Raw genomic sequence first — 27,396 nt, forward strand, 5'->3', positions numbered from 1 at the left:
AAAATAATAACAAACAAACAAAAACCAGGGGAAAAAAAAAAAACCAAACACCACTCAGACTACTATCAGTAGTGGTCCCCAGCCTGTGCCCAGGTTTCTGCCCTGAGGGCAGCCCCTGACACCCCAACACAACTAGGGGAGCTGGTTTGAGATGAGATGGGTTGACAGATGGCAGAACCAGGGCAAACAGGGCTGTGGGACCCCCATGGGGGTCTCTGCTCTGTTACTGGTTCCCTCCTTAGGGTCAATAACAAGTTGGGGGGCACAAGGTGGGCCAAATTCCACTGCAGACTATGGTACTGGCAGCACTTCACTCCCATGCAAGAGGAGTGAACCCCAGCATGCAACATCCTGTTTGCTTGGGTCTCTGACACCCCATACATGCCCCGTGCTACCAGGTGCTCCCAACCCACACTATATTCAGGCACCTTGGGCAGTGTTCAGTGTCCCCAGCTGTGCCAGGTAGGGGCTCAGTGGGAGATTCCAGCACGCAAGTGGAATCTGGGCTTGAGTGGAGTTAGGCCCAGCTTAGTTTGGCCCCAGGCTGAGCATTTTGTCTGCCAGTGGACTCAGGCAAAGGCAAAGGCAGAGCCTGGCTGCAACATGAAGAAGCAGGATGAGCTCCCCTCAGGCTGCCTGGGGCTGCTTCCACTGGACAAACTCCAACGATTCCACATATGCTATTCAGGCAGGAGACTTCCATGGAGCTGTGGGATGAGGCAAGACCCCAGTTTATCCCAGTTCACTGCCTTTGATGCCAGGGGGCACGGCTCTTTGCAGGATCAAGCCCATGACCACAAGGAGCAGCTGTTGGGAGTCGGGAGTGACTTTTCCCCCTCAAAATCAAGGCAGTGTCGCTGTGCCGGCCGGAGTAGAGGAGAGGGAGCAGCCGGAGGTCGCTCCTTGGGCAGGGCGTGGACTTTGTGGTTGCTCTCAGCTCCCTGGGAGAAGCCATTTGGGAGCAGTAGTAGGTCCAACTGTGCGGGACGTGCCGATTCCGGGCTGCATGGAGGCTGTTGGAGCCCGGCACCACTAGATGGTGGTGTCTGTACGCGTTCGGCCCAAGCCTTCCACCTTCTGGGTTGCTGAGTGATCATCTCCCACACTGGACAGGGACATTTGCCCCACGGAGGTTTCTAGGGAGTGGGGACACCCTGAAACCCATCCCACTGACACAGCTCCTACAGCAACACTTAAGGCCAGAATTCTTTAATTCCTGGAAGCACTGAAGTGCTCTTTCCTTGGACCCCATCAACTCCTTTTGTAAACTGTTTTCTGTTAATAAACCCCAGAAATAAGCAAAGCACTTCCAATACAGACAGGAGATGACAAAAGGTGCATTTTGTCTGACTCACAACCCAGAAAGTGGTTTTCTACGTGTCTAGGGAATTTTCTGAAATGAAACACATCTCCCAATTAATTCTAGGGAAGCAGGTCAATGTTGGAGTGCTGAAGTCCCAACACTCTCAATGGAAATCCATTTTCCAGAACAGAGTCTCCAGGAGATACTGAAGGGCATGACTGTAGATGGTGAGCATCAGCACTTCAGGATAGCTCAGGATCTGGAGCATCTGCTGGGCAGAAAACTTAAGATGCGGAGAAGAAGAGAAGAAAGAGCTGGAATTAAAAACAAAAAGCCAAAATATTGCATTTTCCTTGGCACAAAATCACAGAATAATTTAGATTGTTGTATTTTGGGCTCCCCTTCCTCAAACATATTTTCTGAGAGAATTGGGATTGTTCAGCCTGCAGAAACAAAGCTTCAGAGTGACTCATTGTGACCTTGCACTACCTGAAGAAGCTGACAGGAAAGATGGAGAGAGACTTTTTTACAAGGGCCTAGAGTCACAGGACAAGGGAGAATGGCTTCGCACTGCCAGAGGCCAGGGTTAGATGGGATATTGGGAAGAAATTCCTCCTTGTGAGGGTGGGGAGGCCCTGGCACAGGGTGCCTAGAACAGCTGTGGCTGCCCCATCCCTGGAAGGGTTCAAGGCCAGGTTGAGCAGGGCTTGAAGCAACCTGGTTGAGTGGAAGATGTCCCTGCCCATGGCAGTGGGTGGAATGAGATGGTCTTTGAGATCCCTTCCAACCCCAACCATTCTATGACCATGATATCTCCCCACTGACTAACTCCACCTTCCCCCACAGTCCTGGGGACATGGCTGACATCCACAATGTCGATTCCAGCTATCCCCTTAGCCAGCAAGGAGCTGCAGGAAGCCCAGGACACACCACAGGAGGGGACTGGCATTCGCCTGCTTGCTCTCCTTCAGCTACCCAGCAACAGAAACACAGGGAGGCTGCTGGGTCTCTGCAACTCTCTTTGGGTCACTCTGGCGTGGGACACACCACGCACTCAGCACAGCTTAAATTCTCTCTATTTCTGCACTCCCCTTCATCTTGGGTTGAATTTTTGCTTTGCATTATATGGCAGAGAGTCACAGTGTGAACTCGGTGTGTCTCAGCAGTGCCACCCCTCAGCAGGGTATAAGAGAAAGGGCTGTGTCTGTATGCTTGGTGAAGCATTGAAGGAAGTGATGGGTTATGAGTGGCCATGGAAAGGTAATTTAATCTTCTTTGGCCTCAGCATCCAACCCTGCTGGGAGGGAGGGAGTTTCATTGTATTATTGTGGCTACATTTCTTCAGGTCCTGAGATGGAAGGAGTGGCTGAAAGGCAAAGGAGACACTATAATTATTATTATTAATAACATCTTTTTGGCAAGTCTCTCTGTGCTGACTGCCAGCAGGCAGGGCAGTTTTTCAACACTTTCTTGTTACAAAGAGCACAACCATTGTGGACAATCTGGGCTTTGATCTGGTCACAGAGGAGACTCACTTGACCCCAGAGCCATGGGAGGTGTCAGGTCTGGATTCTGTGGATGGAGTCTCTCCAGCTGCCCTTTTGGTGTCACTCCCAAAGCCTGAAATCTCCCTGGAATGCTGGCAACACTCCCTGCTCCACTCAAACATTGCCTGGGCACTTCCCTAGAGCACAAGGGTGACATCCAGGATCCCAACTCCATCCTGAGCTCCACAGCCAGCAGGGCTCACCTGACCAGCCAGGAAAGCTGGAAGCCTTAGGACAGAGGAAGGTAAGGCTAGGTATCTACGGTCTTTTTCCTTGGAGGAAACCTAGAAATCTTTGGAAACCAACAGATTAGTTAAAAGCCTCCTGCATGCCTGTACTGGTGCTTGTCAGATGACAAGGAAGTGATGTTAACATGAGGCCACTGATTCCCTTAAAATATTGCAGTGGTTCCCACCCACATGGGATAAACATGGAAGCAAGTCTCTGGTGGTGAGGGACTGATGGCTCCTCCAGCAGTAAAGTCATCCTCCCCTGTCCCAGCAGGGTCTGATGCCTTATTTTTGTACCTCCAGGTGCCACAGAGGCATCATGCTATGATGGGGATTTCTGTCCCTGGATTTAGTCCAGACTCTCACTTTTTCCCTTTTTCCAGTTTGTTTCAGATGTTCCTGGCTACAAGAGCAGAGGCCAAGCTCTTCCCTTACCAGATGGAACATAGAAAGAGTCAACCTTACCTTTTCTGGCTAATGATAAACTGCAGGGAATTGTCCTCTCTGCCAGATACCTAACCAGCAGTGTGAAAAATAGGGGTGGATCCCCATGGCATAACTGGTCGAGATCTTCTCAAGGCTGCTGGGATCTGTGCTCCCTTTGAGCTCTGTGAAAGCAGGACAAGGCTCAGTCACAGCTCTAACCACTCTCCTCCTCTTCAGCCCACATCCCAGCAAATCCTGCTCTTTCAAATTGAACCCATTCCCCCTTGTCCTCTTACAACGAGGTATAGGAAAAATTACTCAGGCAGCTACAATTACCAGAGGAATCCTCCACCTCAAAGTCCTTGGGAAATGGGTGGAGTTGGCAACTCTGCCTCAGGAGAATTGTTTCAGATTATCAGGGGAGTTGCCTCTGTGGGACAGAGAGGGAAGTGCCCCTCTCTACTGGGGTATTTCTGCCTTATATAACAACATAAACAAAATACAGGGGCCCCAAGATGAGATTTCCAGAAAAGCTTTTTCTCTGGTTGCACATCCAGAAGCATCTGCATGGCTGCCATCTGCTCTGCAAAGGCACTGCTGAAGTGCCACCACAGGCATGTCACACCCCTGTGAAGTTTAAACTCCCCAGGTTCCAGGTGCCTCCAAAGCCATGGGTGCAGCAGCTGGTGCTGAGTGGGGCTGGGCTGTTTCACAAGCCAATGTCTCTCAGTTTTGTCTTCTGGTTGCCACCCACAGGAGCTCAGAGACAGCACCAGCCAGTGTGGATGGATGGAGACTCCTTCAAGTGTTGCAGAAAGATGCCCCCCAAAATTTGGAAAGTCACCCTGTGCCTCCCTTTGCACACTATGAACAAAATTACAGAATCACAGAATGGTTTGTCGGGGTCTTTAAAGCCCATCCAGTGCCACCCCTGCCATGGCAGGGACACCTTCCACTATCCCAGGCTGCTCCAAGCCCCGTCCAGCCTGGTCTTGGACACTGACAGGGATCCAGGGGCAGCCACAACTGCTCTGGGCACCCTGTGCCAGGGCCTGCCCACCCTCACAGGGAAGAATTTCTTACAATATCCCATTTAACCCTGCCCCCTGTCAGTGTGAAGCCATTCCCCCTTGTCCTGTCACTCCAGGCCCTTGTCAATAGTTGCTCTCCATCTTTTTTGGAGACTTCCCTCAGGTACCGGAAAGGGCCACATTTAAGTCACCCCAGAGCTTCTCATCTCCAGGCTGAACAATCCCAACTCTCTTAGTCTTTCCTGGTACAAGAGGTGTTCTATCCTTCTGATCATCCTGGTGGCCTCCTCAATTTCTGTCCTTCCTCCTTCATCTTCCCTCCCTCTTCCCAGAAGGCCAAATAAATAAATATCTAAAAAGGTGCCAAGAATATGGAGCTGGACTCTGCTCAGAGGTGCTGAGCAATAGAACAAGAGGAAACAGGCACAAACTGATGTCCAGGAAGTTCCACCTGAACATGCAAAAGAACTTCATCATTGTGCAGTGACCAAGCACTGGATGAGATTGTCCAGAGGTGTCAAGCTTTCATTGTTGGAGATACTCCAGAACTGTCTGGAGGCAGTCCTGGGCAATCCATTCAAATCCTTCGAATTTGAACCCATTATACCTCGTTGTAAGAGAACAAGGGGGAATGGGTTCAATTTGAAAGAGCAGGATTTGCTGGGATGTTGGGAGGAAATTCCTCCCTATGAGGTTGGGCAGGCCCTGGCACAGGGTGCCCAGAGCAGCTGTGTCTGCCCCTGGATTCCTGAAAGTGTCCAAGGCCAGGTTGGACACAACTTGGAGCACCCTGGGACAGTGGAAGGTGTCCCTGCCATCGCAGGGGTGGCACTGGGTGGTCTCTAAGGTCCCTTCCCACCCAAACCATTCTAGGATTCTGTACCATGTACTCTGGAATGACCCTACTGGAGCAGGAAGGCTGGAGCAGAGGAAGCCCTGTGGTCCCCTGCAGCCTGTCCCGTTCCGGAACTCCCTGGAATGCGAGATAAACTCCCCAGAGCCGTTTGCAGGACCCTTCCCCGTCACGTTCCGGCGGGACCGCCTCACCTGACCGCTCCTCCCACGTGACCGCCGCCCGCAGTCCTCCTTCGGGTCGGACCGCGCGGCGCTGCTTCCGCTTCCGGCGCTGGCCGGCCCGTCATGGCGGCGCCCAGCGAGGCAGGGGAGCGGCGGCCTTTCGGGAGGCGGCTCCTCACCGACCCCTCCCGGCTTTTCCAGCACAACGCCTGGTGCGTGAGGGCTGCCGCCGCTGCCCGCTCTAGACCTCCGTGAGCCGCCCAGGGTTCTGCTGCCCTGTGGTGCCGCCCCGCGCCCGGCGGTGGGGTGGGGGTGGCTGGGGCGGGCTCGCCGTCGTCTCTCCGATTTGCGGTGTCTGTGGCCAGGCGCTGTGTAATGGGCCAGTCCCAACGTGCCCGCTCCGTCTCACGGGGCCCTGACCGCGGTGACCGCCCTCTTCTCCGGGCGCGCCTCGAGAGACACCCTCAGGGCGTGGAGCAGGCTGAAGCGGCGGTGGGTGTAGGGCTGGTGGCCGGACAGCGACTGCAGGCCGGGCGGGGACCGGCATCCCCGAGCAGGGCACTGCCCTATGTGGCCGGTGCTGGTCGGGAGTGCTGGTCTCCGGGGGTCCTGAGCACTTGGAACTGCTCCCTGCGGGGTTCTGGGCCTTGGGGACTGATTCTCTGGAGGCTCCTGAACCTTTGGGATTGATTCCCAGAGTGTCCAGAATCTTCAGGACTGATCAACAGGGAGTTCTGAGCCACTCTCAACCCCTCCTGAAGCAGTAGCATTCCTCAGGCTCCTGTGGTTGTAGCAATTGTTTTATTGCTGTGGTTAATAAAGATAAATTACCTTCTGTCAGAATATCCATAACCTGACATTCCTTCAGTAAGGTTGTGCCAAGTGTGTGCTTGCAACAGGAGCTCATTATTTAGATGCAAAAGTTGTTTTAAGTCAGTTAAACATCCAGATTCTCTAGTTTGCTGGAAACTGAAGGTATTTTGCATTTTTGGGGTAAATAGATCCACTTTTGGTCTCTGGCTACTATACCATGTTAAGAATCGGGTGTGTTTAATTTGTAATTAAGTAATATTTATATGTGTCAGCCTGTCATTCTTTCTGGGACTATTCTCTACAAAAGGTATATTACAAAAGCATATCCTTAGTTTTCCTGTGGAAATTCTTAGTAATCTGTTTTTTCACAGACTTAATATTTAAGCCTTTGTTTTGTGAGTTAAAATCAGAAGACTGATTCCTTTTGAGACAAGAACTGCTTCTTGAGCCTTGTACTCTGCTTTTCATTGACTTGTTTTAATGAAAAAAGGCCAAGTGAATCACTTTAATGACTGCATAGCTGTGTATGTGCATTGAAGTTATTAATAATTCTTAATGCTTTAAAGCTTCCCGTAATTTTCTCATCATTTGATTTCATTTAACAGTTATCTTCCAAATAAGCCAACTGCCTTTTTTGTTTTAACTTGAGAAAGACGATGTAGTTTTGTGTTGAGTGCTGTCATGGTTTTAGCAAGGATCTATTCCCTTTAAATTTGACTTGACTGAGCATCCAAAATGGGACAGATTTAGGATCCCTTCTGTTTGCAATTCCATTAGTTCCTTCAGGACTAGGACTTGTACATGCTGACTAGGCTGTTGTGCTGGTGCTGGGCTGGAATTGGGGATCACATCTGCACCCCTGTCCATTTGGCGGGCTCTCCAGACCTTTCTCTTTCCTACCATGCTTAGCTCTAGTTCATCTTATTTTTCACAACAGGGATAATGTGGAATGGTCAGAAGAGCAGGAAGCCAGTGCCAGGAGTAAAGTTCAAGAAAACAGCTCACAACTATTGCCACAAGATAAACAAGGTACTTTTGGAGTGTCCTCATGTGAGTCAGCTTTGTGCCAGGAATGGAACAGTCTGGCCAGAGCCACATCACAACATCATCAGTTCCTCTCTTCCCCCTCTCCCAGTCACTAGAAGGTATTAACACAGCTGTGATAATGGGAAATTGAGGAGGAGGATCCTTTCTGTTCTTAATTTATCTCTCTGTGACTCTTCCACCTTCACTAGAGACTCCTGCTGGGTGGGAGGAGTCAGATTGGGTTGCGCTTCTCTGTCATGATGTGTGTGTTAAATACTTGTTAGTGTTCGTTGTCAACAAACCTCTTTGAGTGTAGAGTTGTTGCCTCTGCTTATTTTTGCTCTTTAAAGCTTAACTGCTAGTAAGCAGTTTTTGCTGACTTGCTGTGGAGTGAGCCCTGATCCAAGCTGATTTTCCCTTTAAAGGGTCTGAGAAAGTAGTGTCCATATCTCTACGAAGAGATATCCATATCTCTACAAAGCAAACAAACCACATGAGAACAATTTAATCAGAGAAAGAAAAATTATTTTATCTTGATTGCTTATCCTCAGATAGACAGCAAAGGGATTCCAAAGTTTGTATTTTGTATGATTTAAAGGATATTTATCAATCCAAAATGCAGAGTTTACTTGTCTCTGAATCAAGCTCAAGGTGCTCAGGTCTTTGGTTAAGTCATGGTTGAAGTCATTCTGAGATGGTTAATAATGCATTTTCTCCACACCTGGTAGAGATCATCTAGTCCCTCAAATGTTGGTGAGGTGGTTCTTTGGTGTGATAAGAAACTTATCTGATGATGATCTTGTTATACCCTGCTGAGCTCTAGGGTGTATCTGCTCCTTTTGTGCAAATTAAATTGAGTGCATCAGCAGTAAGATGATGCTGAGCACTACTGGAACTATTGAGACACTTCCATATAGCTTCCAGTTGTGTTCACAATAGCAAATTTAATTACACCAAAGAGTAACCCTCCTCATTTCTTGGACTCCTAGAGGTATCCAGCAGTTTTCCATTGTGATGCCCATTGTGTTGAGCTCATTTTAAAATCTGGTTAGCATTAAAGGGAGCTGTCTGTCATGCTTTGAGAACCTATATGCAACTAGGAAATTGTGGAGCAATTTGCTGTTGGAACTGTTTGTCAGAGCTCCATGATGTATTTCCCAGACTGAACAATGGAGGCCAGTCAAATGTTGATGGTTGCTGTTCACTGGGAAGCGTGTGGAGACAATGGGATGTCTGGAAAGTAGGGAAAGCAGCCCAGGCAAATCTGCCTGAAGGGTCTGGTAGTTTGAGAATCAGGATGTCCAAGGAGGAGAACAAAGGTAGAATATTGGTCATTATGACTGTATTATTCTGTGGACTACTTGGAGATGTCAGGATTTGTTCTGAAGAAGGAGGGAAGCTCTGTGGCTATGTGGACGATGTGTCTCCTGGCTGGGAAAAGAAAGAGAAAGAAATCCAAGTTTCTTGGTTTCCTTTCGAGGCTCCATGATTAGCCCCCTTGCAATTCAGGAGGTCCCTGGTTCTCTTCTGGTCTTTTTGAACAGTTACTTTTGTTTGCTCTTCTTTTGCAAAGTGAAAGGGTGAGCATGGGCTTGGCTTTGGGGTATGCTCTTACAAAGGTGAGCAGGAAGTCAGGAGTCCTTATCAGGAAAGTCTCTGGAGGAATCTGGCTTACACACCAATGGCACTGTGAGCTAATACCCCAAAAATGGCCTGAAACAAGTATGATGTGAACTTTTCTGGCAGGAAGCCACAGTCATATGTTCACTCAAATCTGTTTCTTGTATGATCTTTGTCAGCTGGCCCTTAATTTTTTGTATAACATTGTTACTGATCATTTATTCAGGGCTTTGAAAACAGCAGGCTCCAAGGTAAATGAGCTTTAAATAAAGCTTCCCCACATGTAGTTTGGAGTATGACAGCTCTTCAATAGCATCCAACAGAATTTCACACTAATGCAACAAAGGAAGAGTACAATGTCTTCTTCACCAGTGTAATGTGGCAAAAATATGGGCAATCCAAAATGGCTGGAATTTTGTCCCAGTGAGTGTCTCAGGTAAGCATTCCACAGCAGTCAGGCTGTCATGGAATTGTTGGAGATGAGCAGGAATCAGGATCTGTATTTTTGTTGGGTGAAAGAGAGTTTCAGCCTCAGAAGCCTTGCATATTCCTGCTGGTACATGGGAGAAAGAAAGTTTAGGGTAGGGCGTGCAAGGGTTTGGATCGATAGCACTTCTTTCAGCATCAGCAGTCACTGACTTCTTCCATGCAAATAGTGAACTGACCTGGCCCTATTCACTGTCACCTACAGTGAGACCATGGCACAAACTTACTGCTTGTGTCTAATACCAGACATTAAAGTTTCCTTCAGCTTCATGTGTAAGAACCAGGCTTCTTAAAAGGAGAAAATCCTTGTAGTTGAGGTAAAGAGATTTTTTATATAGCTGTTTGTGCTGCAGGGATATATCCTACTAAAAATAGACATATGACTGATTAGCGCTTCTTTGTTAAAGCCATTTTTGTCTATATTTGGCTGAGGCTACATATTTTTCCAGGTGTTCTGGGTTCACTTTACCATCTCACTTTGAAACAGTTTTATGTTCTTCAGTAAGACTAATAAATAAACAGCAGTTCAGCTAATAATACCCTACAGTCATTTTTACTCAGTAATGCATTTGTTGCCATCCAAAGACGGTTGAGGAATTACTTGTTATTGGCATGCAATTGGGATTTCTGGCCATGGATGTTAATGTCTGTAGGTGATTTCAAGTACAGGATGCTATAATTAGGCATTAATTCCCAGAACAAAGAAGTCATCACATTGATGAAGTCATAGAAAGTCACTTGGATTTGTAGCTTCCCGAGGAAGAAATATTTCCCCCAGACTGTACTTGATCTGAAATCTGTGAAAGTGTGTGGAAATAAGTTTGTAGGTGACTCAAATTTCACTTGATCATGGCTTTGTAAGAGCTGTTCCAGCTCCCTGTAATACTTCTCTTGCTCCTGAAATGAACCATTTGATGTGAAAGTGCTGCTGCTCAAATTAATTCTGTTCATCTTTAGCCTGTCCACCTTAGTTCTCCACTGGTACTTTAATGCAGTGGTCACTGTTGATTCCCCTTTTTTGTTTTAGTTCATAAATGTGTGATGCTCTGACATGCACAGAACTATGGAGAGTAAAGTTATCTGGACTGGACTCCAGCAAAATATGGAAAACATGCTGTCCTGTTACCTGCAGGACTGCATAAATTCTAACTGAGCTTCCTGCTAGGCCTGGAGAGTTGACTCATTTTTCAGCTTCTCCACCTGAAAATAAGAGCAGTGTGTTGGACAGGAGCTTTCAGCTCCAGGCAGCTCTCAGAAAATTCCTTAGGAGTTGTGCTTTACACTTAATGTCATCAGGCTCCAAATTAATTGTTCCAGTGAGCCGAACAAGTCAGTGTTAGAGATGGAAGTAAAACCTGGACTTCTTTAATCCAATCTCCTTCAAAGAGACTTTTTCTGTTGTCAGCTTCCTTTAAATCCTACCAGGAGACAGAGTTTCCTCTTCTCTCCTTTCCCTTTTTAAGTCCTAACAAAGTGACTGTGAGGACATAGGCTGAGTGTTTGTGTAGGATTGCAAATTTAAATAAAGGATTTTCAGTCAACAATGTCACTTATTACAGCAAGTTGGTGCATAGGTACCTGCAATGATCCCTCACTCTCTGAACTGATTAAACCCTGAGACCTTCTGATTTGATGCCTGGTGATGTTTTTGCTTGTGTTCACAGAGGAATATGAGGTGAATGCTAAGAAATACTGGGATGACTTCTATAAAATCCACGAAAATGGCTTCTTCAAGGACAGGCACTGGCTGTTCACTGAATTTCCTGAGCTGGCACCTCACAGGAACTCAAGCCAAAATGGAGATTCTGTGCATGGATTTAGTGACACGGAAGAATCCAAAAAGGAAGGGCTGGGAAGCTGTGAACTTTGCCATTGCTCATTGGAGACCAGGACAGAGAGACAGTTAAACCTGATAAAAAGCCCACCTGGAGGCCACACAGAAGAGTTGGCTGCACAGAAAGACAGTGAGCTGAGTCAGCGTGATGGGCATTACCCAGGATCAGCTGCATCTTACCGTATATTAGAGGTAAGAGCTGTAAATCAAAGTCACACACCAAAGCCTCTCTTGTGTCAGTGTGACTGGGACATAAAAATGTGTGTCACTGCCAAACATCAAGGGAGTGGATGATTGCCTTCAGTCAGTAAAATGCAAAAATTAGAGGGTAGTTTAGAACTGAACTAAATCTGATGGGATTCTTTTGGTTCAGACTCTGAATTAGCAGAGCACAAGAACCATAAGAAGTTTACAAGTTTAAAAGCCAAACTATTGCTATCAAATGTTCAAACAAGCATTTTAAAGTCATCCTTTGAAGAAGCTGATTCTTCTACTCTGTATAAAGCTTTCCCTTCTGTCCTGATTCAGGGCAAATCTGGGAGGAAACTTACAAAGCAGTTTCTCTGGAAAGCAGATTCAAGTGGCCCCTCCCCCAACTAGTTCAGGAAAATATTTCCCAGGAGAAAAGTGCAAAAAAACTGTTTATTTAACAAGCAAAGTATTCACAGGCATATAAAATGAATAATACTGAACGATAAAACCTCTCACTGTTCTGAAGAGATGGCACCTTCAGAAAACCCCTGTTGTGGGTTGTAGCTTGGCTCACTCAGCCTGTTATCAGTCCCTCAGTGCTGGAATGCTGCATCCTGGGCCCTCGTGGGCTACAGATGTGTGCTCCCAGTCTTCTGGGGTTTTAGCCCAGAGCAGGGTTGATCAGTTCCAAGGAAAAGAAAAACCACAGTCCGGGGAACTTTGCTACCTCAGCTAGCTAATAACTAAAAGTAAAGGAGAGTTCTCTCCCACTGCCTATCTTGCAGACAACACAATCCATGAGAAGGAACACAGAGCTGGGGGAGCAAGTACAGTTTCTGCAAACAAACTGCACACTTCTCTCCTCCTTCGCTCTTGGAACCAGTCTTAAAGATGCAGAACTTAACATCCAGCATAAACAGAACTGACAAGCAGGGATACAAGCATCATATAGTCACCCTAGGACACCTTGTCATTATCTTCTGCGTGTTTGTGCTGACTACTGTTTGCCTTGGGAGGTGTGAAACAAAGCAATGAAGCCAAGAATATAAAGATGCTCTTGGGTTTGTTGCTTAGGGCCCTTGTGATAACAGGGAATACCAAACTGATACAGGCTTTGTCCCAGAGAAGCTTGTGGCAATTTTAAGTATTAGACGGCTGACAGCTGATTGTGACCTTTTTGCTCTGTCACCTCTAGTTGTTCACTGTAGATATTACTGGATTTGTTTAATACTTAGTATTATATGAAAATCCTGCCCTTCCAGGGAGAGTTAGTATGAACTGTCCTGTCCTTGTTTAATACTTAGTATTATATGAAAGTCCTGCCCTTCCAGGGAGAGTTAGTATGAACTGTCCTGAATTTTTAAATTTAATTTGACACTTTTACAATTTCCTCAGACTACAGTGTTCTCAATGTATGTTCCCTATCTCACCTGAGTGAGCTCTTTAACTAACAGCTGTCACTGCAAACCCTCTATGGTGTTTTCTGCTCAGTCTGTTTCAATTTTACTGGTTCTTTAAACATTCAGAGGCAAATTCCCTAAACCCAGTTGTGTGAGCCATCATCTCTTCAAATGGGAACAAGCAGAAGGAGTAATTAGAGTAAAGCAAACCTAACTTCTCCATTGCTCTGATTTTCTATGGAAGTGAATGTAACTCATCCATGGCCTTTGCCCATGCTTCAGTGACTCATACCGGTTGTTATGCTTGGGATTCCAGCAAAAGCAGCTTTCAAAAGAGTAACAATGTATAGCTTGTTATTAAAATTTTGACAAGAGCTTGCTTAGTGGTTTCCCACGCATGTAATCCTGTTCCTCAGGCCTTAACACACTTGGATCTTGCATGGACACTTAAGAATGGTCACTGCCATTCTCAGCTTTACTGATGCGTAGTTCTTCCTTACATGGCTGTAGAGAGATGATTGAAAATTATCTGCATGTACATGCTGAAGGAATTATTTTCACTGTATACATCTGCTCTGTTTATGCAGGTTGGCTGTGGGGCTGGGAATACAGTCTTCCCAATTTTACAAACCAACAAGTAAGTAGAGACAAGACAAGAGGAAATGGCTTCCCACTGCCAGAGGGCAGAGATAAATGGGATATTAGGAAGGAATTGTTCCCTTTGAGGGTGGGGAGGCCCTGCCATGGGTTGTCCAGAAAAGCTGTGGCTGCCACATTCCTAGAAGTGTCCAAGGCCAGGTTGGACAGGGCTTGGAACACCCTGGTCTAGTGGAAGGTGTCTCTGCCCATAGCAGGGGTGGGACTGGATGATCTTTAACGTTCCTCCGAGCCCACACCATTCTGGGATTCTGTGAAGTAATTCTCAGTAGGCTTTTACCTGCATGAGATACCAGCCTCTGAAAAACAATTGGAAAAATGTTCCATGACGAGCTCAGAGAAAAGCCAAACTCTAATGGTATCTTTGCCATCTGCAGCTTCAGGTTATTGTGTTTTGACTTGGAAGCCCTTGGTTTTAGATTTAAAATAAAAAGGAAGCAGTCAGTTCCATATGAAAAGAATGGGCATAAAGGAGCGATGGAATCCACCAGATTTTGCACAAAAACTAAAGCCTAGGATTTCTGGGCTTTGTGCATTTGAAACACTCCTTAATTCCTCAACATAAATGATGAATTTCTTTGATTTATTGCAGTGACCCAGGCTTGTTCGTTTATTGCTGTGATTTTTCTACAGCAGCTGTGGATCTTGTCCAGGTAATCTCAGTGGTGACTTACGAAGATGTGGGAAGTATCTGGGGCCAATTGCCCATTAACACAAATCTATACCAGCTGCCAGTGACTCTCTGGCTGTGCTGGCAGCTTTCTGGTTTTAGCCAGCCCTGGTGCTGACCCTTGCACTGGGAAATCTGCAAACTGAGCCATCAAAGATTGTAGAAATTAGGGAAGTAAAAGTTCTTAAAATGTCACGTTGGCAGCAAACAAGTTAGACAGATTTTCTTCCCCTGTGGTTGGCAGTACTTTTCTCAATACGGTGTTCTTTTAGCTGAGTAACTTGAAAAAAACTCAAACCTTGAAAACATTCAGGCTATTTTTTAACAGGAACTTAAGCTGGTTTTGGTTTGTTTGTGTCACTGTCACCACAGTTCTGGGAACATGGTCTGATTTCTTCTGTACAAGCACCTGAGGAGGGATCATGTTTGTGGTGCAAGAGGTTGCAGTTTAGTCAAAGGACAAATACCACTGATAAATTTCCGGTCAAGGCAGTACTGAGAATATATGAAGTATCCAATGCAATCCTGAGATGACAGGGGAGCATAGCACCACAGTCAGCATCCATTTCATCTTCTCTATGTGACACAAGCACTGTTTGTAGAGGCTTCTGCAATCTAGCAGCAGCTAAATCTGATTTTTTAAGGCTATAACTTTAGGCAACCAAGTCTTATTTTTGGGGTATAGGGAATATCTGTTTGTAGATTAAATGAATATTGATTTCAATGATGCAGAGAGGTGCCCTGATACTCTCAGTTATGTAAAGGTTTCCAATTTATCAGTATAAATCTCTCATTTCTTACCACTGTTAGTGGAAATTCTGACCTTAAAATTGTGATCAACCCTGGTCCAGTTTTGCGGGTTTTTTTGATTGACTGTAACAAGACCAAAGCTCTTTGTAAGTCTCCTGTGTGTAAATATTTTTTCACATTTCACACCTGTTCCTTGCCTGACCAAGGAATATACCTGACACAAAAGTCCAGTGAGACTGCAACAGATCTCTGGACACACCTCCTGATAATGTGAAATTTAAAATACTCCATATAATACTAATAATCCATACAGTCCAGCTAATACTGAGATCAGGGTCTGCTACTAATGTTCTTAATTTCTCTCCCTCAAATACAGAACAATGCAGAATATGATTCTTCTCGCTGCTTTGCATTTGTCCATGACCTGTGCAATGACCAAAGTCCTTTCCCAATGCCAGAGGAGAGTCTTGACATTGTTATTCTTATCTTTGTCCTCTCAGCAATTCTCCCAGAGAAGTAAGTTTTAATAATTCCTTCTGATTGCAGAAGATAATTCTTCTATTACTGGAGTTCTTTAATAATCTCCTATCAAGGAAAATTAAAGTTTGTTCTGTTTGTGATCCAGTTTTCCACGAAGCCTCAGCAAACAAAATTTGCAGGTATTTGCTGTTGTAATCAATTCTGACAGAGGACAGGGTGATTTTAAGTGGCTGCAGGTGATCATTGCTCAGATTAGTGTTCTGAGCCCCAGCCACACTGAGCACTCACTTTGGAAAGTATTCTGCTGGATTTTCAGGCTCAGAGGGTAGATTAATTTCTAGCATGGGAGGCAGCAAGAAAGAAGGGTTCAGGAAAAATGTAAGGAAAGCGCTGTAGTCTTAGTGTGATAATTGTTACAACCTACACTAGTCTCTTTTTTTGTTCCCTTTAGTTTTACTTCACAACACTTCTCTTCAAGTTCGCTTACTACTTGTTTTGCAGAAACCAGTGGAGATCCTTTTGTAATCAGTAAGAGAGAGCAATTAATCCCTGCTGTGGCAGGATGTTATCTGTGTAGGAAAAAAAGCATTATCAGGCAATGTCAAAAAATAGAGGCCAAATAAAATGAACCCACCTGACTCTGGGAGAGCTCAGAATGCTGCTGGCTTTGGGTAGCTCTTTACATGAAGTTGAAATGTAAAGAACTTTATTCCATCATGTTGGAAGGAAAGAAACATGATTTTGCGGCTTATTGAGCGCTCCTGGTTTGTTCTTCTCTCAGAATGCAGTGCATTGTGACCAGACTGAGTCGCCTTCTGAAACCAGGGGGAATGATCTTGTTGCGAGATTACGGCCGTTATGATCTTGCCCAGCTTCGGTTTAAGAAAGGTATTTCCTTTCCCCTGGGAATTCTTGCCCCATCACTAGTAGATTCTGCTTCTCTGAAGCTGTGTCTGCCCTGTTTGGAAGCAGCTCATTAATTCTGCAAAGCACAGTGTGTGCTGGAGAAGGGCCTGTTGTTGGATGGCAGTTGTTGATTTTTAAGTGATCACTGGTAACTGTTTATATTTGTCTTCTCTTAGGTCAATGTCTGTCTGATAACTTCTATGTAAGAGGTGATGGCACCAGAGTCTACTTCTTCACACAAGGTAGGAGGCCAGAAACATGCCTCTGACCATCAAAAAACATCCCTTTGACTCTCTTCACCACTTCTTGTCCCTGTGCCCTCCTGATTGGCCGCTAGATCTTTTCAGCCTCTTTCTTGGAGCACTGTGATATGTTAAGTATCTCCCAATTAAACAGTGACCTGGGCTTCTCAGCTTCTGGTGCAAGCATGACGTGGTCAATTTCCTTAGTGGAAAATCCTTTAAGAGGAAGACTGGTGTGTTTGCTACCCTGGGAGGGGTGGGATTGGAGGAGCTCTCCTTGTATACTGGCTGCAGATGATGGAGAGAGATGGACACCACTTAGCAGGCCTTCCCTTAATTTTCCTGCTTTCCTATAAGGAAATCAGAAGGGTGTGGTTCAGCATGGAGCTGAGGCAGCCCCTCCAGTTCAGCTGCTGCTTGCAATTGTTATTCTCCCGTTTATCAGCAGCTGCACTTCCAGTCCCTCCACTACAGGCCTCTGAGCACAGTCAGTTCTAGAGCAGTGGCACAACTAACTGTTCCCCACTGCACAAGTCCTGTTTGGCACAACAAAATTAATGTTTAACGCATGTTTGGTGAACACTTCACAATGGAAAGCATCTGATAAAGAAGCACAAGCTGAAACCTGTCAGACTTTTCCTACAGAAACTCCAGACAAACCACGTGTTTTGGGAGTAAGCTCTGCTGCTCAGTAGGACTGGGGCACTGTGAGACTTACTTGTTTGGTCAGGATTATCTGCCAGTGGAATTGTTGAAGCCTCAAGGGCTCTTAGTGCTTTAATTGGGCCCCTAACAGGGTGTGGGGTTGAGGGATTTTTTTTTTTTTTCCAAATTTAACCTTAATGAATCCCATTCCCCTCCAGCCTAGGCAGCACAGATCTAACTGCCACTATTTAAAAGCATAGGTCTGATCCTGTTCTTTGCTCTTGTGGACTCTGAAATTCCTCTGGGCAAGGGGGAAGGAATAGCTCTGTCCCAGCTTGCCAGAAGATGCTCCTTAATTGCTTACTCCAAGCAGTACGCTTATTTGAAACTGCTGCTGTTTCCTCTCTCAAGTCTCTAGTTCTAGATGTACTCCAAATAATTCTTTCCTTCTTTGCTAGAAGGAAAACTTGAAAAACTGTGATGTTAAACTCCCCTAGTAAAGTAGTTGTCTTGTTTGATCATTTCCCTGCTAGGGTGAGACCATGGGTTTCCTCTGGCAGGATACTGATACCTGTGAGCAAGTATCAGTAAAAGAAAAGCTATGGTCTCCTCAGTTTCCTTCTCTTTGCTTCCAGATGAATTAGATCATCTGTTCACCACAGCTGGGCTGGAAAAAGTCCAGAATCTGGTTGATCGGCGATTGCAAGTGAACCGTGGGAAACAGATGACGATGTATCGGGTGTGGATCCAATGCAAGTACTGCAAACCCACCACCCTTCAGCCATGAGACATGTGGACTTTGGGCTGGAGCCTCTTCATCTCCTCCTTGGTGACATGTGTGTGATGCCATTCTGCACACCCATGACCTCAGTGCCTTGTACCATGCCTGGCATCACTTCAAGTGAGTTTTGCTAAGGATCAATGCCCTGAGAGTAGAGCAAGCATTTTAGATGTCATAGAATCACAGAATATACTGAGTTGGAAAGGACCTGTGAAGATCAAGTCCAACTCCTGGTCCTGCACAGGACACCCCCACAATCCCACCCTGTGCCTGAACGCATTGTGCAAACACTTCTTGAGTTCTGGAAGCCTTGGGCGGTGACCCATTCCCTGAGGAGCCAGTTCAGTGCCCAGCCACCCTTTGTGGGAAGAACCTTTTTCTGATATCCAGCCTAACCCTCCCTGGACACAGCTGTAGCCATTTTCTCAAGTCCTATCCCTGGTCAGGAGAGTGAAGAGATTGGTTCCTGCCCCTCTGCTGTCCCTCAGGAGGACGTTGAAGATCCCAGTGAGGTCTGACCTCAGTCTCCTCCAGCTGAACAGACCAAGTGCCCTCAGCCAGTCCTCATATGGCTTCCCCTCAAGGCCCTTCGCCATTCTCATGGCCCTTCTCTGGATGGTGTCTAGTGGCCTAATGTCTTTTTTATATTGTGATTGCCCCCAGCACTTAAGGTGGGGCTGCCCCCAAGCAGAGCAGGACAATTCCCTGCCTGACCAGGAATGCTTTACCTAATGCCCCAGGACACAGATGTCCTTCCTGGTGCCAGGACATGCTGACTCATGTTCAACTTGCCATGGAGCAGGACTCCCAAGTCCCTTCCTGCAGCTGCTCTCAGCCTCATTCCCCAGTCCATCCACACATCCAGGCTTGCCCCTTCCCACATGCAGAATCCAGCACTTCCCCTGTTGAACTTTCCACAATTGGTGATGCCCATTTCTCTGATTTGTCAAGGTTTCTCTGGAGGCCCTCTCTGCCCTGGAGAGACTTGACAGCTCCTCCCAGTTCAGTGCAGACAGCAAACTTCCTAAGTATTCCTTCAAGTCCTGCATCCAGGTCATTAATGTGGATGTTGAAGAGCACAGGCTTGAGAAGGGTGCCCTTTAAGTGTCATGCTACTGGTCTGCGTTTTAAAAATTATTTATGGTTTTAACCTAAGAGATGGTCATGGTGTCTTGCAGCAGCTGAGCAAGTTGAGTAGCTACTTGCTCATACTCTGGATTTCCACATGAAACAGGAGAGCTCTGACCTTATCTCTGTCTTGTGTACTCTTGTCTTGGCAACAAGCATACAAAGGATAAACTTGCTCTTCTCTGCAACTGCTCGCTGATATGAATCCCTTGGCCAGCTTATCTCGTGAGCTATTTCCTAGTCATTCGGGTGTGTGCCAATCCATGAGTTAAAATACATTGATCTGAGGGCAGGAACTGAGACTATGTGAGTCTCTCTGTACCAGCTTTCCCTAGATGATTCAAGGTGTGGAGAAAGCAAATGATGCTGCTCTGCCCTCACTGTCCACAAGGATGCCCTCCCAGGGAATCAGCAAATAATAGCTCAGATGCTATAAATTACTCTCAGGCAGGGTTCAGGTTTTCAAGAGTTTGCTGCTGATGCCAATTTTAGGGCACCTTCAGAGTGCAGCACATCAGAAGCAGCTAACAAGACCAGGGTTTATAAATAATTACCTGCTTTTTCTACTGGCTGCAGCTCCCAGGTCACAAACTACCCTGCCATGGTGATGTGCTAAACCAAAACACAGGAGACACCTTCTTTAATCTGAAATCTCCAGGAGGTTTAATTTTTGCACTCTTGTTTCATTTCTTAAGAGGAAGCCAACACTGTGGCTTTCAGAAGCGATTTCCCTGTCTTTGACAGCAAATACCTTTTATCTCAGCTTGTTTTCTTCTGTTATTTTTAGGATGTGGTACGACAGATATTAGAATAAGTTTCATGCTTTTCAGTGTTGGTTTGATTAATGTAAATCATGCTTGCAAAGACTGTAGCAATGGGGAACAAAGTGACATGGACCCCCTTATGCATCCAAACGAGATTGCTTTATGGTAGAAATCGCCCTTTTTTATACCTTTAATCTCCATCTGACATAACTGAAACCAAACCAAGGCCTAACAGAAAGAGGGCACCCATTGGCTGGCTCAGCTGCAGCGCTGCTGTCTACACATCCTGTCACCCAATCAGCTTCCTGCTCATACACTGTCCACTCATTACTTCAGCCAATCAGCTTTCCGCTCTTACACTGGCGATGTGTTCCTTCAGCCAATCAGCTTCCCACTCACACACTGTCCACATGTTCCTCCAGCCAATCACAACCTCACTTCCAGGTTGACTCTCTCCTCACTCATAACTGCCTCTCAGCTCTCAACCAACTTCCACTCGTCCGGCCTGCAGCTGTGCCTTTCCCACAGGGCCTTCTGGTGAGCATAAGGCTTAGCAATTTAACAGTTATACCCCCATATCCCGCATCTCCCCGCCTGTTTTTTTTTAATTAGGCAACAAAAACTTACTAGAAAAAACCTAAACAACTCCTAAAACTTTAATAACAGTGACAACAATAATAACTATAAAAACTTTTCAAACACTGTAGCATGCTTATAACATAGCAACTATATGCACATGGGATCAGAATGGTGCAAAAACAGGTCGCGCACACACCGCAATGGAATCCACTCTACCTGGTGGCCTGTGGAGACAGAGGCATAACCTCTTCCCCATGTAATTAAGTCCAGGGGTCCTTTCCACTGTCAAGTTAATTTACCATTTACCATTAAATTTTATTTTACCAAAGTCCTTTACCGTTACTGGAGATCTTAGATGAGTCTTTGTGTTGAAGGAATACTGTCTCTCACATGCAGTTTGTCCCATCTCATCCCAATTTTAAAAAATTCAGGACGTATAAGGCTTTAGCTAGTCTGCCATGAGGGCACTCCAGCTCCCCCTCTTTTTGTTTTTCAAGCGTGGTTTTTAGGGTTCTATGGGCATGCTCAGTGATAGCTTGCCCTGTGGGAGAGTACGGTAGGGAATGCCCTTGTGATGAAACACACCCATTGCTGCAAGAAGTCAGCAGCTCACTCTGAGGTCTGGGCAGGTCCACTGATGGTGTCGGGAAGGCCCAGAGCGGTGAAACAGGTGCACCAGTGCCGAATGGTGTCAAGGGCCTTCTCTCTGCTATGAGAAGTTGCCATTAGGAAATGGGAATAGGTGTCAATAGAAACATGAACATATCTCAAACGACCAAACTCTGGGATATGGGTAATACCAATTTGCCAAATGGTGTTAGCTATTAAACCTCAGGTGTTAGTACCTTCTGCTAAAGGAGCAAGAGCAATCCCACAACAGGAGGGACAAGACAACAGGATATCACGAGCCTGTGAGGAGGTCAATTGAAATTGTATGCGAAGAGAACGAGCATTCTGGTGGAAAAAGCCATGAGATAATTTGGCCTGAGCAAAAGTATTTGGTACCATACCCGTCATCACAGTAATATCTGCATAGTTACTACCTTGTGCAATAGGCCCAGGTAAACCTGTGTGGGAGCAAACATGTAACACATAAAAATCATGCTGCTGGCTGTTAATCAAAGTCCACAGTAAACAAAAGGTGGTTATTAACATGCTTTAAATAGGAAGATTCTAAATGGAATGCAACATTGGCAGCATATGAGGAATCAGTTGTGATGTTAAGTGGTTCCTGTGGAAATAACTGAAAGTCATATCGGATAGCAGCCAATTCTAAAATTTATATGGAAGCATCTTTTAACATTAATACCCTTTTATGCCACCGGGCAGAGTGACCTCCACACCAAATCACTGGAGTTTTGTTGGTTTTGCTGGATGTGTCTGTAAAAACAGTTGGTCCATTGACAAGGGGTCACGCTGCAGCGACGCTTTGCATACAAGGGGAGGTTACCTATCTCTGTCCATAAACAATGGGATAATGGATAGATAATTGTCCAGAAAAATATGCAAGTACAATTTGAAAGTTAGTGTCTTCTGATAGTAACCATGCGAAATTTCTTGCCATGTCTTTACTTGCAGGTTATGTAAATGGTATGTGGATCTGTCTTGGCCGTTGAGAGTTTGTAGTCGCTCTTTGCTTTTCTTAATTAAATTAGAGGACATATTATTAACAGTCCACACAGTCTTTGTTGCTGTGTGAGGTAAGCATAACCATTCTAACACTTTATCATTAACAAACCATTGAAACAGAGCAGCAAAAGGTTGAAATTTGCTAGCAATTATAACAAGGTACATGGATTAATCAGGATCCCATCTCCAATTTTTTCAGTTTTCTAGTGCTTGAGCACAGCGTGCAAAGGCAGTTTTAGCTTCTGGGGTCAGTTGTCAAAGCAAATGTGGGTAGGGGTTTCCTCTAAGTCAAATAAAGGGTGTAAAAGTTCTGTAGATAGACCCAAAACAGGATGCGACCAATTCAAGGAACCTAGGAGTTTCTGTAATTCATTTAAAGTTAGGGTGTCTTTAACACAAAGCCATAAAGGCTTAGGGCTGATGGTCTGTTGAGTAATTTTCCACCCCAGATAATACCACGGGGACTCACGTTGCAGCTTTTCAAGTGCTACAATGAGTCCTGCATTTTGAATTGCCTGCATGACAGCTACCTGGATAGAACACAAGATGGATTGATTGTGAGCTGCAAGTAAAATCTCATCCATATAATATATATGGTAGCAGCAGGAAATTTACAATGGACAGGCTGTAGGGCAAGATTGACTACCCTTTGGCATGTAGCTGTACTGTTACATATGCTTTGTGGCAACACGGTCCAGTGAAATCTCTTCATTGTTTCTGCATGATTCAAGGTAGGGACAGAAGAGGCAAACCAAGGTGCATGATCAGGATGTAAAGGGATGGTGAAAAAACAGTCCTTTAGGTGTAAAATTAATGAGGGCCAATTGAGGGGAATCATTGTGGCTGATGGAAGCCCAGGCTGCAGAGCCCCCATAGGTTCAATAACTGCATTTACTGCCTCCAGTATTATTAGATCCTCCAATAATCGCCACTTGCCATTTTACTTAGGTATACAGAATATAGGGGCATTCCAGGAGCTAGAAGATGGGCAGATATTACTTAAGGACAATTGCTCTTCCACAAGCTGTTTTAAATTTAGTAGCCGTTCCTTTTGTAGGGGCCATTGGTTGATCCACACAGGGTCTTCAGTCCGCCATGTGAGTTTACATATGTCCAGTATTTGACTTTGGAATGGTTGATCAATGAAAATTGGCCCCTATGAAAAGAGGTTCTCCGATGAGGTTGAGTCTATTTGTATGATTGTTCTAAATTGTACCAGAACATCTCTTCTCCCTAGTGTGGATGGTATAGAGGCAATGAATGGGGCAATCCAGGCAGTTTGCCTATCAGAGCCTAGGACAAGTTGAAGGTGAGCATTTGGTCTAGGGCACTGCATTCCTCCTACCCCAATTAGGGTCAACGTGGAGCTGATTGTGGGCCAAGTACTAGGCCATTCATTGCTTTTAATAATAGAGACATCAGCTCCAGTACCAACAAGCCCTTTAAAATTTTTGCCATCTGTACTGCAAATTAAGGTTGGCTGAGCTGTTGTAATAGAGCTTGTCCAGAAAACCTGTGGCTGACCTGTGCTACCAAAGTTATTTGTGCCATGTTTACCCTTACCACTAGGGGTTTTGTTGGAAAAGGGAATAAGTTGTGCTATATATTGACCTGCAGGTATAAAGAAGGGTGGCACAGGAGTCCATAGCATAATTTGTATTTCTCCTTCATAATCCAAATCAATAACTCCAGGTAGTACAAAAAGTCCCAATTTAGTGGCAGAGGAATGCCCTATTAGCAAAGCATGGATGTTATTACCAAGGGCTCCCCACACTCCAGTAGGAACTAAGTGCACTGTTGCAGTGTGTCGCCATTTCCTGTCTCACCTATCCCATCCCCCTCAAGTACGCCAACCTTTCCCCCTGCCCCTGTGCCCTCCTGCCTGGCACCTTCCAGCAAGGTGTCGAGTGATTGGCAGATGGCCCCCAGGTCTGGGCTCGTTGGTTTGTCCTGGCGTCCACATCCCCTGAGCCTTCCCCTGCTCACACCTGGTTGGCCCTCACCTGTCCGTCCCCTCCCCCTGTCCCCGGGGCTTTAAAAGGACACGAGACCATGCGGTCGGGGTCTCTGCCGTGGTCTCTGCCGTGGTTCGGTCTCTGCCTGTCTGGCTGGAGCTGATACCACATTCAGAGGTCTACCATGCTACAATAAACTCTGGATCTAAGCTACACGGCAGAACCCGCTCCTTTTCTCTTCACCGTCTGAACCTTTTCCACCAAAGGTAAACTGAGTTCCTATTTTGCCTGGACTTGTTCTGAGCGCCCAGCTGCAGCACCTAGCCAGCCAAAGGTGTCTCTGGGGTGAAAACGCCACAGCTGCCGCCTTTGGTCCAGCAGCGAAGCCAGACGAAGCCAGGCAGGACACACCCCCGAAACATTCGGGGCTTAATATTTAATAGTGCACTGAAGATATCTTAAGAGTTACTAATTCTCTGAGGGAAGGTCCAGCCCTACACTTCGTGTGGTTGCAGGCAGGAGCTTGCTTGTCAAATGTTTTGCCTTGCATTTTTTTAATTTTCTGGGGTGTGCAGACCCGCCCCCTGCCAGAAGCTTTCTGGCTGTGTAGCTTTCCCTTTTACAGGGTACTGGGAGCGGCATTCAGCAGCCTAATGCTTCCCTCTTCCACACTGAGGACAATCTCTAGGTGGTATTTTTATCCCATCCCTTTGTTGAGGGCAGTCCTTTTCAAAATGACCCATTGAGCTGCATTTAAAACAACCCCCCACCAACGTGTCCAAAACCTGGAAGTGTGTGGCTAAAGCCGCTGCTTGAGAGTTAGTATTATAAGCAGTAGTTCCCACATTTTGGCATGTTCTAACCATATCTGCTCTGTCACCAGTATGTGGGTTGCGAACAGCGAGCAATGCCTTTCTAGGCATATCTTCATGAACGAAGAATATCTTCATTCACATTTGTGAAAGCAAGCTGCTGCGACAGAATAACTCTGGCTTCATTATTATCAACTTGCCAGGAGAGCGTGGCTTGTAGTCTGTCCGGGAGCTACACAAACAACTCCTCCAGACCCTGTAAAATCTTAGCAAATGACATGTTGGAATTGATACCTGTTCCTGGGAGTCACCGCAGTGCTTGCAAAGCTAGGTGGGTGATGATATCATACACATCACACGGGTAGCCTGCCTGTGCTGTAGGGACTGTGAAAGCACCCTCCCTGGTCAGCTGCAATGACAATTGGTGGATTTCTGTCTCACAGCGCTTCTGCCTGGGTTGTTCACAGCTCTCAGTAATTGGTTAGCCAGACTGCAGACTGTGCCGCTGTTAGAATCATTTTCATTATGCTTTTCTAGTCATGAGGTATGAGGACAAACACAGTCCTGGTAGACTCTAGGTAGCTTAGGGCATGATGGGAAGATATGCCACTTTCTTTTACTAGCATCCTCAGTTCTCTAATTACTTTATAGTCTAGCTCTTGGTACGCCGGTGTTCTTTCAACACATATATTACTGGGCAGGCTATAACAACCGCCAAGTCACCCTCCTTCATGGCGGCTTCCCTGCATTTCTGCCAATGCTGGACTACTGCGTCGCCAATTTGGGCAGGGAGAGTGCCTGCCACCCGCATGTGGCACCAGAACTCCACACTGAGGGGATCAACTACACAAGGATTTCCATCAGGGTAAGGCAATTCCATGGGGCTTGGATTAATCTCGGGGTAAGGCAATTCTGCAGAGTATGGGTTAACCTCAGGGTTGTATACGGGGTCTGGTGGCGCTGAGGGTTCAGGGAAATTAATTTCTGAAGCTGCATAATGGCTGCCATTCACACAATTTACTTTAATAGCCACCATGACTGTACCCCATGTGGCCAGGTGCTCACAGGTTTCAGCATAGCTGTCTTTGGTAGTATCAAAAGGTCTCTGCCCCACCACTTGCCAGTCTGATGAAAGGGGTCCGTTAAAGGGAAAATCTTTAACATGACTAGACACCCAGTCCAGCAGGGTGCTCAGTTTCGCATCAGCCATATTAATAGATCGCTGGTGTAGGAGCCGCCATACCTGGTCCAAGCTCCTGCTTTGTTCCAGGGATATTCCACCTCCCATATTCTTTCCACGGGTATGACGTTGCGTCCCGATCACGGGGGTGGATCGGCTTGCGTGCCAGAATGGCCACGCCCTACCTCTGCCGCTGGCAAGCAGGATCGCAGTTCGCCCACTGGCTGGGATCCAGACCACCAGAAGCAGCCGATAAATGTGGACCCAACGCCAAAGGATCGGGGCAAAGGAAAAAAATGGAAGGACTCTTTGCTTGCTTCTTCGAGCTGCTTTATTTCTTTCCCGTGCAGAAGCGGTGCCAGGGTGGCGCCGCATGGAATCAGCAGCGCAGCACAGGAGTTGTTCTTTCCCGTGGCAGGACCAGCGCCGAAGCGTGGCAGGTGACGCAACACTCGTGGGCAGTGGCAGCGGTGGGTGGCAGCGGCCACGGCAGTGATCTCTCCCACAGCAGGAGCCACAGCTGCACGGGTGGCAGCGACCTCTCCCACGGCAGGAGCGGGGCAGCTGATGCCACGCGGGTGTTCTTCTTTCTCGCGGCGGAGAGCAGTGCTGGCTGCAAAGAGCTGCCCCACGCGGGTGCCGGCGGAGCGCAGGTGGAGCGCGGAAGCCACGTGGCTCAAAGAGGGGGCAGTGGCAAAGAGTGGGGAAACAGAGACAAACAATGTCTTTTATAGAGGGGGGCGTGGAATCCTGGGAGGGGACTGTCTGCCTAGCTAGGAGGGGTCTGAGGGAACAAATGTAAACATAGCCTAGAGCGGGAAAGTCACAGACCAATGGCAGAAAGGAAACTTGTAACTGATAGCGAATTCTCTAGATAAAGAGCTGTAACAAGTCATGACAGACAATCTACAGGGGCAGGATTTTTGAGGATAAACAGAGAAAAATCTGGAATTATTATAACTGCCACAGCAAGACAGGGGGCAAACAACCCCAAACAGATGAGACATACTCCTGAAACCCCCACTGCTATAGGCAGGGAGAGACCAAATATCTTCAAACCCCCACTGCCACATGGGTATACTCACCTATGCTAGGTGAGGTGCATGCACTTTTGATTCTTGAGTTCTTTCCCCAACTTTCCTGGATCCTTTTCGCTGGATCCCTCCCAGACTCTTCCCAGCCGGCCCATCCCTTGACCCAGTGGGAGTTGCTACCAGAGCAATAACACACACCCTGCACCACTTTAATGGTGCCGATTCAGGCCAGCCATTCTGTAGCAATGGGGAACAAAGT

At 46.4% G+C, this 27,396-nt stretch overlaps 1 protein-coding gene and 1 long non-coding RNA gene across 2 annotated transcripts; one reads left to right on the forward strand and one right to left on the reverse strand.

Moving 5' to 3' along the window:
- Nucleotides 1–1,193: 1,193 nt before the first annotated feature.
- LOC139601741 (uncharacterized) lies at nt 1,194–5,718 on the reverse strand. Its single transcript, XR_011683003.1, has 2 exons — nt 5,585–5,718; nt 1,194–3,688 (listed from the first exon to the last, which is right to left on the reverse strand). It is a non-coding gene; the product is annotated as an uncharacterized lncRNA (long non-coding RNA).
- LOC139601740 (tRNA N(3)-cytidine methyltransferase METTL2-like) lies at nt 5,640–22,208 on the forward strand. The gene is made up of 9 exons (XM_071450977.1): nt 5,640–5,766; nt 7,305–7,396; nt 11,164–11,525; nt 13,513–13,562; nt 14,175–14,235; nt 15,379–15,518; nt 16,264–16,370; nt 16,565–16,630; nt 17,911–22,208. The coding sequence occupies exons 1-9, from the start codon at nt 5,678–5,680 to the stop codon at nt 18,060–18,062; spliced, it is 1,119 nt and encodes a 372-aa protein (XP_071307078.1). The 5' UTR covers nt 5,640–5,677; the 3' UTR covers nt 18,063–22,208.
- Nucleotides 22,209–27,396: the final 5,188 nt, after the last annotated feature.

The sequence above is a fragment of the Agelaius tricolor genome, unplaced genomic scaffold, assembly GCF_023055355.1.
Source record: "Agelaius tricolor isolate 1412-34295 unplaced genomic scaffold, bAgeTri1.0.p SCAF_31, whole genome shotgun sequence".
NCBI lineage: Eukaryota > Metazoa > Chordata > Aves > Passeriformes > Icteridae > Agelaius > Agelaius tricolor.

What these genes read in the sequence shown, in the direction of transcription:
- LOC139601740 (XM_071450977.1), top strand. Translation starts at nt 5,678, where the DNA reads ATGGCGGCGCCCAGCGAGGCAGGGGAGCGGCGGCCTTTCGGGAGGCGG. An exon ending in CATCTTACCGTATATTAGAG is followed by an intron (nt 11,526 to 13,512) that starts GTAAGAGCTGTA and finishes CTGTTTATGCAG; the next exon opens with GTTGGCTGTGGGGCTGGGAA. An exon ending in TCAGCAATTCTCCCAGAGAA is followed by an intron (nt 15,519 to 16,263) that starts GTAAGTTTTAAT and finishes TTCTTCTCTCAG; the next exon opens with AATGCAGTGCATTGTGACCA.